We start from the raw sequence: 11047 nt of genomic DNA on the forward strand, positions 1-11047 counted from the left end.
CCATGAAGATTACAACTAATAAATGACAGTTCATGTGAAAATGTACCTCTGTCAGTAACAAGTAACACAGGCCATCACACAACTAAGTAACTTGGTTGTATTGTGCTGTAGTTTTAATTTCCTCTGTTCCAACAATTACAACATTTTGAATAATTACAAACTAGATAAAGTAAATGGAGAAGGGCACAATAATTTAATAAAAGCTAAAAAGATGCCCTTCACAATAAATTTAATTGTTTTCCTACAGTAACATAAAAGCTATACACATATAAGAGAGGGAAAGAGAAAGAACACTAACAACAAATATATAAATAATACATGCTCATACGACCACATTAATACTGAGAAGAGTAATCCATGAAAAGTGTTCTTTTAAAATTATCTAGATGGCTTCTTCTGTAGAGATATAGTGATATCACTCCAATAGTAGCAATTCCTACAACTGTTAGATAGAATCTCCTTTCATTTATTAGGAAGGGGCTAAGGTACCTTAGTTATATTGCACATTTTAATACAAAGAAAAAAATATACATTCCACAAAAAGCTTACAGAGTCAATTAAAACATAGCAAATTTTAGTTTTTTCAACTATAACATTGTACGTGTAAGTCTTATAATATCTATAACTGTTACAATATTAATTTTATCTTGCCGTGGCCCTTAAGGTGAAAGTCTCTCATAGACCCATCCATTGTCTCCTTTCTTTGTTACATTTTCAGCAAGAACTTCATCTGCTTCTTGTTTACGGAAAACAATCCTGTCATGGAGTCTACTGGATTGCCCTTGCCAGAATTCAACTTTATCTGGAATTACTTTAAAACCACCCCTAAAAAATAATACAATAATTCTGTTAGGTGATATTTAACTAATTTATAACACAAGTACCGGTATTGCTTTAAAGGAAAGTAGACAATGCTTTGCAACACTATACCATGCTCCTTTAAGAAATAATATATATTTTTTGTTCTAAAGAATAAAATTCTTGGAAGTATCGGATTTGTTACCCCATGTAAATGTGCTTCACTATAAAGTGACCACTTACCAATTATCTGGTTTTGGAATCACTTTTTGTTCATCAGCATATTGCTCTTTAAGTTCCTTCTCCTTTACTTCCAAAACCTTTAAATAATGTATATCACAGAAATATTAAACCATGTTTAGTTAATTTCATGGAAAAACCTAATGGATGCCATGAACCTTGACAGCATTAATCATGGACATATCAAGGATTTAGAAGAACCAGAATCAAAGAGTTGTTCTTTTTCTTCTTTCCTCTTTGCATTTTGGCTTTATCTAATCCATATCATCATTTTTGTTTGATATGTGCTTGCTTCTACATCTCTACACCCTTTTGATTTGTTTGCTCCTATTGTTTCTGTACACACCACTTCCTGAAAATGGTAATGGTAATGACACTATATGAATGTGTGTCCCCCCCCCCCCTTGCCACTTTCCACTTTAAAAATGAGGCATTCTCAAAAAAGTCCTATAACACTTGGCTCCACTTTAGAAACAAAGTTTGACATCTTCATTTACATGCTGCATGATGATGTTTTCAAGAGTTTAAGAATGGGTGATAGGTAAACATGGAATGAAGAGCATGTAGTTTAAAATAACATTATTGATTGCACTTTAGAGTAAAGGACACCTTTTAAGTTTAATGTCAGTTGAATGAAGCTAGTGGAATTCCAACAAGGAAACTGCACAAACTTAATGTGTTCTTGTATTTACAGTGAATAATATAAGAGCAGGTACCCACAGAAAATGTTATTTAATGTGAATACAAAAACATAAGTTTATGACAACCAAACTTTGCTTCTCAGATCCCTGGGTTTTGGAAATTACCTCAACAATTAACCTAATTGAGGAGGTAAAGCAGATTTAATTAAAAACTTAATAATCATCAAAGTCTTCATTTCCAACAGCCAATAATCAGTTGAGTGAGGTGTGGAAAAAATTTGATGATGGAGTTTTGACTGTAACAGTGAAATAATGGTATTGTCACAGGCAACCTTCTTCGTTTGCAGGCTAACCAAATCTCAAGAGCCATGTGTTGCCTAATATAAGACATGAAAACTCGCCTAGACAAGTTTAGTAAATGACAATTTGCCACTGGAAACACAGCCAACAAGTTTTAATGTTGAAATGTGGTCACCAAACTTCTGCCATGTCTTGCTTGACTGATAATCATAGTTAGTACCTCAGAGGTGATGAAAATCCTAATCATGAAGACCTCTAACACAATGAGCCTATGCTTGCACACATTCATTTATTAACAGGAATATCCCATAATTAATAAGAGTTCCACAACAAGAAACAACTTCTTAACCATTTACACCCTAACATCAATATGCATATTCTCCATAATATTCTCTATACATTTCCTTCAGTGCTAGAAAGGAGAATTTGTGACCTTCATATGTGATTAGTTGTTGAGCAGAAATTAGATACTGGTTACTCTTAGGGATGAGAGGGTTAGGCATGTGAAGCAGATCTCCCTTAAAAAATAAAAAACTTTAAAATATGAGATAACATGCTAGGATTATGGTATTACAGACTAGTAATATCAATCTGACTCAATCATATATATTTGAAAATACACACCTTTCTACTTGCAATAACTGAGCTCTGATTACTGACAATGGCTCCTATCTGACTTGAACGAGGACGAGAATGAAAATACTCCTCACTCTCTTTTTGCAACAGTTTTTCCACTCTCCCTTCTACTCTCACCTAGATAAACATTAATAAGGGGAAGGTAAGAAAGTTAAGATGAAATTTAACATGTTTCCAATTTGCTCAAACTGCCTGAGGTGTAACCATTCCCAGTCCTCCCTTAAAAAAGCAACCTTGAAGGGTGGCAAAGAGTTTAAACATGACCCACGATTAAGACCAAAATTGATTCTTGATGTGTGAACTTTATGGAAAGGCAAGCATGATTTATTCAAATTTGTGATTTGCCTCCAAAAATATATGTGACCTAAGAATTTTTCTTTCAGTTTATGATTACCTCAGAATTTCCCTGAAACCTTGTGCACTGGTAAAGAGATTTGACTTTTCCCCTTGTATATCTGTGACATGTGAATTTTTCTTAAATTCTTGCACAAAATGTGACCAGGAGCCCCCCTTTGCTTCTCCCTGTAGGGATTTTTAACAATTTCACCTCTTAAACAAATCAGCTATAGAAGCATTGATAGCTACAAGATGATTTGGATCTCATCTACAATACTTTGTTAATGAAGGAAAAGAAACAAACTACAAAAAGTAATAAGATAATTAAAAATATAGCAGTTTACATGATGTTCTTGAAGTTGAGAGGAAAGTAAAACAATGCATAAACAAAAGATTACAGTTTTACCTGTCGGTGCAAAGGGTCCCAGTAAAATAATAATGAAGCATAAGGGTTTTCTTTCTGAAAAAAAGAACAGAAGTTAGCCATAGTATCCAAGTTCATACCTATCTTTTGGTTCTTCTAGAGTAAATACCATCCTCTCATTGGTTACAGAACGGCTCAGAGGTAGATGGCTGACAACAAAACCTTCACACATTTTTTGCATGTAAGACTCCAGCCTGAGATTGTGATGTTGTATTAAAAATTTGAAATCACTGTGAAAGATGTGACTTGATTGAGATGGTACATCTTCTTAACTTTCATTCCATGTGTATGGGAGAGCTGACAAGTGCAGGTCAGATTAGCAGTGGACTGCAAACTGGGTTTGTATTCACTGGATTAGCTGGAACTGAGTGGACAAATGGTGATATGGACATACACAATAATATAGTATGTCATACTGAGGTAGGTGACAGTGCATGAACAAAGTGCACCATTAGTGGTTCTGTCGGTGAAGTTTCGGCTGGTTCTCTTGCTTAATGTGTTTAATACGCAGTAAAGATGAACCTATCCAGTAATATTTAGGTTGGCTGTTTTATTTGCACCAATAATCAACCTGATACCTTGATTGCTTTAAGATACTTGCATTTGACCCTCAACACTTTACTCTATGTTGAGATAACAGTTGTGACCGGCACCCTTACTCAAAATATACATGTAGACTCCATATTGCCATGTATCTGTTCTGTGATAAATCGAGCATGACACTAAAATGTGGTATAGCTGAGTGTCACTAACGTTCTTACCACAGCTTGAAATCTTTTGTGATCTATTACTGAGCAAGACCACTGCAACATGGAATCTTTTTAATTCATTTAAATTAAACATAAAATTTTGTCAATGGTGGCATCATCAATGCATCTGTCCTCCAATGGATTATAAGAAAGAACCAATCAAAATAAAAGTATAACTCAGCTTATCATTAAAATAAAAGTGAAGTTCAGTACCTTGCATCAATGCAACGTCCCTTGAGAGTTTGACTCTCCCAACCCTCCCCTCCCTCTTTACACAAACATGTAAACAAAAGAAGTATCCAGAATGATCAGCATAGATTGTATGTATCTAGTTTTGAAATTCGAAAAACATCTCAGCGACACCCGTGCTTCCAATAATGTGAATGTTGCTTCAGTTGTAAGATTGAAAGCATTACATAACCATGATTACATAATACGGTAAGCTCACCAATTGTCCTGCTTTTGAGCTGTTATAATTAGTGAAGAAAGTGAATCCTGTGTTATCATAGCCTTTTAACAACACCACTCTTGCTGTAGGACGACAGTCCCTGCAGAAGAAACAGTAGTTTGAGAAGGAAACTCTTTCCCCGCTGAAACGGTTGATAATCCAATATGGCGAACATCATGACAATAATGCTATGTAAGAGGTACCGGGTGATGCTAAAGAATACATTAAAAGTAATTGAAAAGATGAGAAAAATCACCACAAACCTTCCGCATGTGGATAGAATCATGGCATTTGCCTCTCCGATATTAGGACTTTTGGAAGCTTCTCTGAACCACGCATCGAATTGCATAAAAGGTTCCTTTGCCACAAGATGAGATTCATCGAAGCCATCGGGCATTTCATAGTTTCTTCTCATGGAAGCAACATCCTCTTTACGCAGCATGGCTGTAAACACACCAAAGCCTCTGCTTGTTTCAGTGTTCCTTGCAACCACCAGGGTTGTTCTCCAAATTCTCAACGAAAATAAAGTCATAAGTCAGTTCCTTGATTGTCACGCCACATCATCCGTTAAGTGAAGCTTAGATTGACCGCGCGGAGATCTGGGCATTAATAGAAAAAGCTGGTCCTAGTCCTCTGTTTTCATCACGGAAAGGCACCAGAGTTAGTCAACCTAGACAACCCACCAACCCACCTTCCCCAACAAAGGTTCAGTTTTCAAAACCGATGATTTTCGTTCAGATTTCTGTTTCCTTTGGGGAAGAGAGAACTTATCTTCGTTCTCAAGGCGTTTTCCCCACCATCTTGCTCTGTAAGGGATGGGCATACGAGGGCCGATTGGGAAAACCTTGCAAATGGCATCTACAGACTCATCTGTAGCCACTTTATGAGCAGTAGTTAAAATTGTGTCATCCATCAAACACCACAAAAAAAAATTTACAGAATGCTGACTTCATCGAGTTGTTCTTCAGTTGGTTTTCCGGTCGTTTTCTGACATACATTGAGAGCTAAAGGCTCTAGGGCCTACACTGTCCCACTCAGTATTGTTCAGAAGTGTTTTTTAATCTATTCCTCTTTCAAACGCTTTTCTAAACATGAAATATTCTAAACTCTAAGTAATTTGATTTATAAGAGGATAGGTTATATGTGGGAAGTTGAAGCTGTATACTGCTGTTTCATCCCACAGAATTACACCTCGCTGAACACAGATAAAGACACTTTGTAGATTACACCACTCGGTCCCCCGCAAGCAAGGGAGGCACTCAGCTGTCACAATGAACAAAGTTCTAGTCAGATCCTTGTTTTTCCCAGGAAATTGTTCATGCCAGTAGTAGTCGCCAATCCGATAGGCCTGAGTTTGGTTCGTAATGTCGCGCACATTATTATCAGGAATATGCCGCGGTGCATATGAGAAAGACCATCCAATGTTGGCCTACGTGTAGCCGTACCCTTCCCCCCAAGGTGAAACGGAAGGGAAGGAACCCTCTCTTCCGTTTCACCTTAAGGAGTTGGGTACGGCTACACGTAGGCTAATCTAATGTTCACGATCCAACCCATTTGCGCACACCGTTTAGCAAATGCGATGTCCCCATAGTTATTGTTGCTACCCACACAAACACGGCGCAGACAGCGTAACCTTCCGGGCTTGTTGTCGATGTCGGTGCGGCCAAATCCGAGTATGTGCTCGTGCCAGAGAAATAGGTAACAGGAAAAAAGAAAGGGTTCGTGTATAATCTTATATCCAATACCTGTCATTGCCCAGAATGCAACGACATATCCGACATTAACTGCGCCGCCAGCGGTAAATTTGAAAGTTGATTAACGAAGCGGGCTTAAAACAAAAGAGAAATTAATCCGAAAATGTCCAAGAGGGCTTATGTATTTTTTGATTTCGTCCAAACTACGCAACATTTCCTATATTACTTTTGGCATATGGCTTTTATAGAAGAGGAATCAATACAAAAAATACTTTTTCATTCTCGCTTTTTTGTACCTTCTTTAACCCCTGGCTATTTTTATTTAAAATTTGGCTATTTTAGTCACCAGTGAGTGTGGGAAGTTGCTTAAGGTGGCTCGACTGGATTTTTCAAAAGTCATACTGTTCAAGTTTGAAAATTAACTACGACGCCACGAGCAACGTTATGGTAAAACAATTACCACAGCTGTATTACAAAAAGATGAAAGTTTGTTGTGATTGGTGTTATGTTGACATCGGAGTTTCCATAGCAAGGTAATGACGTCATGACAGTTTTTGCTTTCGTTCGTATTTCTCAGTACCATGAGGTTTTTTCGTAAATCGCTCACTGGAGCTTTTATCTCTTGTTATTGCCTAGATGTTGGCCAAGTTTGAACAAATTCAATGAGAGCATTTTTGAAAATTTTGAGGATGAAGTTTTGAGGGTTAAAAATACAGTAAAAACATTGTTGTCGAGATAATTTGGTGATATCTAAAGAAAACGATGCGCCTTGGGAATGCCGCTATACCACGTAGTTGCTTTATTCCACTTCAAATTGTATGTAAAAAGTTGGCGAGATTGCTCTTACCGATTGTGAGAAAAAAGGGTTTGATGCCTTTGCATTCAGATGCTCTTGTTGTCATTTTTGCGTATAATTTGGTCTATGCCAACAAATATTGTAATATTTTAAAAACTGCTCGATAGATTTTTTTAAAAAATCGTCAGTGCTAAGTTGTATTTTCATTGTATACGGCCTGCAGTTTTCAAGGTTATTGAAAATGTGGAAGTCAATAAAATTGGGCCTCAAACGTACTAATTTGTTACTCCCCATATCGTGTTTACAAGTGAGCGACCTCATTATTCAGAGACATTGTTTTAAATTCTCATATCCATGTGCACAACTTTAGCGAAAAATGCATTTGCATTAAAGAGAAAGCTCGACTACTTTCGGATATTTTTCCGAAGCATGCTAATATGAACTGAAATTTTAGCATTAGTCACGCAATTATTCGGTAATGCAGCAATGCCGAGAGAATCTCTGACTAGAAAAAGGAAAACTGCTGTTCTGCAGAACAACGTGGCCGTAGGAAAGAAGGCTAGACGAAGTGAATCACAGGTATGGATGTTTTCATAACGATTTTCTACATTATTTCAATGAGGGTCTCCATTTGTCAGTGATTTGTTATATAACTAGTAAATTTTGTTTACAGGATGCTGAGGAGCAGCTACAGTCTCAACCAGGGCGTCCAGCTAATTACAGATCCAAAACGGTTAGGAAAGAACAATGCAAGGCAATGAGAGAGCAGCGATGGAGTGATAAAGTTAGAAATGAAATAAGTTTAGGCAATACAGCCGACAATGTTCCGGAGGGACCCACCTTGAGATCAAGTCTGCCGTACACAAAAGCTGTAAACATGGATCAGTGTTATGTGGTTAATTTGGAAATGCTAACAACCGCTTTGAGCGAGTGTGTGAATTGTAAACAAGGACCCCTAGATTTACGTAATAGTTTTAATGTTCGCCCGGAAGGAGTGTGTCCAGTACTAAAAGTTAAATGCACACAATGTGAGTTTATTAACATCGTACGCCCGGCCGAGCATCATCGTACTGGAAAAAGAGGCCCTCCCACCTTCGACGCTAATTCCCGTGCTGGGCTTGGTGCACTGCATTGTGGATTGGGACATACGCATACCTCTGGATTTCTTACAACACTTGGTGTACCATCAATTTCCTCAAGCAATTTCAAAAAGCGGGAAAGAGAAAGTGGAAAAGCAGTAGAAGAAGTGGCTAAAGATTCTTGTAATCAGTTTAATGAGGAAGAAAAGCGGTTGTCCACGACTGGAAATGAGGAAGTAGTAAAACTCGGAGTGTCGTACGATATGGGCTGGAGAAAGCGAGGACGTTGTCACGACTCGTCGTCAGGAGTGGGCACAGCAGTGGGGTTACATACCGGAAAAGTCATTAGTTATGCTACTCGCAATAAAATGTGTAGGGTTTGTGACGAAGCGGAGAAAAAGAATAAAGAAGCAGAAAGCCACGACTGTCGAAAAAACCACGAAGGATCCTCGAAAAGTATGGAGGCAAACGTAGCAGTCGAGCTTTTTTCAAGCGCCCCGAAAAGTGGAGTGATTTACTCGACTTATGTGGGAGATGACGACAGCGTCACAGAAAACCATCTCAAAACGCTGGTTAACTACGACATTGATAAATGGAGTGATGTGAATCATGCAAGTCGTACACTGGGAACGAGATTATACATGGCTAAAGGAAAGATTAAAGGGTTGACTCCTAACGTGATATCCTACATCCAAAAGAGCTTCACCTACTGTGTTAACCAAAACAAGGGCCAGCCATCCTCATTACTCGAAGGGCTCACCTCTATCGTACCACACGCGTTTGGCAAACACGATAACTGCAGCAATTCCTGGTGTGGATACAAAAAAGACCCTGAAAGCTACAAGCACGGAAGTCTTCCAGGAGGCAAGGACCTGACGGGCGAAGATTTACGTGCAACCTTGGAAGAAGCTATTCGACCATTTCTTTCTCATGACTCCGTGAAAAAGCTGGCCCCAGCGGGCTCATCACAGAGAAATGAAAGTGTAAACAGTTCCATTGGCTCGAAAGCGCCGAAAATAAGATATTATGGAGGCTCGCAAAGCAGCGACTTTAGAACCGCTGCAGGAATAGCTCAGTTTAACAAAGGGAACAGATATCTGACATTAGCCACGGAAAAAATGGGTCTGGCACAGACGCATATCACAGAACAGAACACCGACAAAATTGACAAGAAAAGGAAAAGGGATGGCGAGCGAAAGTCAACAAAAGAGTTCAAAAAAGCGAGAAGAAACTCTCGAAAGAAAAAGAATCAAAAGACCAATTCTGCTGAGAAACGCGAGTCAGCAACGTACGAGACAGGGATCGGCTGGCAACAGAGCGACAAAGAGAAAGCCGCCATCACGAATGCAACCATGAACGATCTAAAGGCATGTCTGACAAAGGAGGAGTTTAATGATTATACCGATGATCTCCCAAAATCCAACGAAGGGAACAGCCAGGAAGTCTCCGAGTTACCTGTAATCCAACAACGTTCACGTTTTCTTCATTTGGCCCTCGACATAGAAACAACAGGTCTAGACCGGAAATCGGATATTCTGCAGATTTCATGCATTCCACCAAATGCTGAAACCAAATCATTTTCGGTAAACCTTTTTCCAGAAAATCGAATTATTGGCCAGTCAGCGACGCAAGTCCACGGTATAAGTGTAGAGTTTTGTAAGGGCAGAAAAACATTATTGAGAAGAGGGAAAGAACTGGAGGCCGTATCGCAAACTCAGGGTCTCAGTGATTTTTGCAGTTTCCTAAAACAGCAGTCCCGTTCCTTCCAAGTTGTCCTTATTGCACACAATGGTGAAAAGTTTGACTTCCCAGTTCTGATCAATGCTCTGAGAAGGAACAATCTCCTTGAATTGTTCCTGGCTACTGGTGTTGTCCTTGTGGACTCTCTAAAGATTGTTTCGACAGAAATGAAGCAGAAAGGTAGCCCTTTGTATTCCTGCAAGAGCAAATCTTTGTCCGACGTTTACGAAGTTTTACTGAAAGAAAAGTTTGATGCACATGATGCACAAGAAGATGCTACCGCCTTGTCGCGTATTTTATTTCAGTCCCCTCTGCAAGTATCTGTTGAAAGAATTCAGACGCACGCAGTTCCTGCAGAACTGTTCGTAAAAAAAATGAACTCAGCACAAGAGGCAAAATCCCGAAAGTCCACGCTGCATCGCCTCCCGGTCTCCGAAGGAATGAAGGAGAAAATGGGAAAGGCCGGGCTTGACTACGAAACAATGCAGGGTGTTTACAAGAAAGGTGGAACGAAAGCTCTGTTAGCGGTGCTAGCTCTTCCAGAGTCCTTTGAGCAAATTCAAGAAAAGCGGAGTAAGCCAAGGGTGACGAAAAACCTAAACATACTCACAGCAGTGGTTAACTATTTTGTACGAATGCAATCTTAGATTAAGGTTTTCATTGATGAATGATATCGATGTTTTCATTTACCGGCGGGAATGTCTTGGTGATTATGATTTAAAAGCAAGAAAAAGAAAGCTCGTCAAAGTTTGTTACAGACAACTTACAGGATAATACTGTCGCAAATGCCGAACCAAACCCCCTTGTTGTATATTTTTTATTTTGCTAAGATTATGTTGGCTATTAGTATTTTTTTTCTAAGGAGACATTAGATAATTATAGTTTTGTTTAGAGATGTAATATCTCAGTGGTGAATGTTATTATCATTAGTTGGCAGCAATGCCTCTCCTTGCAGTTTCAGGTGATCGATGTAAAAATTAGAAAAAAAGAAAGAATATCAGAGTTTGTTCAGAAAATTGTTTATTGACTTTTATCTTCCCGATTCACGTTTGTTAAAGTTATAATATTTATTTAAGAATAATCGCTTATATAAATACATATATGATTCTGTATATTATAATTGTTAAACAATAATACTTGGTAATTAAATGAACATTTCAGATAAG

General features: G+C 38.4%; 2 protein-coding genes across 2 annotated transcripts; one reads left to right on the forward strand and one right to left on the reverse strand.

The window, feature by feature from the left end:
* Positions 1 to 91: 91 nt before the first annotated feature.
* On the reverse strand, positions 92 to 5221 carry LOC131772995 (pyridoxine-5'-phosphate oxidase-like). The gene is made up of 6 exons (XM_059088961.2): positions 4836 to 5221; positions 4573 to 4672; positions 3358 to 3411; positions 2604 to 2732; positions 1042 to 1118; positions 92 to 825 (listed from the first exon to the last, which is right to left on the reverse strand). Exons 1-6 carry the CDS (start codon positions 5102 to 5104, stop codon positions 660 to 662), a joined length of 795 nt encoding a protein of 264 aa, XP_058944944.2. The 5' UTR covers positions 5105 to 5221; the 3' UTR covers positions 92 to 659.
* A 2327-nt stretch (positions 5222 to 7548) lies between these two features.
* LOC136283674 (uncharacterized) lies at positions 7549 to 10528 on the forward strand. Its single transcript, XM_066172874.1, has 2 exons — positions 7549 to 7641; positions 7736 to 10528. The coding sequence occupies exons 1-2, from the start codon at positions 7549 to 7551 to the stop codon at positions 10526 to 10528; spliced, it is 2886 nt and encodes a 961-aa protein (XP_066028971.1).
* The last annotated feature ends 519 nt before the right edge of the window (positions 10529 to 11047 follow it).

The sequence above is a fragment of the Pocillopora verrucosa genome, chromosome 10 (assembly GCF_036669915.1).
Source record: "Pocillopora verrucosa isolate sample1 chromosome 10, ASM3666991v2, whole genome shotgun sequence".
Classification (NCBI taxonomy): Eukaryota; Metazoa; Cnidaria; class Anthozoa; order Scleractinia; family Pocilloporidae; genus Pocillopora; species Pocillopora verrucosa.

What these genes read in the sequence shown, in the direction of transcription:
- LOC131772995 (XM_059088961.2), bottom strand. Translation starts at nt 5,104, where the DNA reads ATGACTTTATTTTCGTTGAGAATTTGGAGAACAACCCTGGTGGTTGCA. An exon ending in GCTCAAAAGCAGGACAATTG is followed by an intron (nt 3,412 to 4,572) that starts GTGAGCTTACCG and finishes TCTTTTTTTCAG; the next exon opens with AAAGAAAACCCTTATGCTTC. An exon ending in GGGACCCTTTGCACCGACAG is followed by an intron (nt 2,733 to 3,357) that starts GTAAAACTGTAA and finishes ATGTTTATCTAG; the next exon opens with GTGAGAGTAGAAGGGAGAGT.
- LOC136283674 (XM_066172874.1), top strand. Translation starts at nt 7,549, where the DNA reads ATGCCGAGAGAATCTCTGACTAGAAAAAGGAAAACTGCTGTTCTGCAG. An exon ending in CTAGACGAAGTGAATCACAG is followed by an intron (nt 7,642 to 7,735) that starts GTATGGATGTTT and finishes TTTTGTTTACAG; the next exon opens with GATGCTGAGGAGCAGCTACA.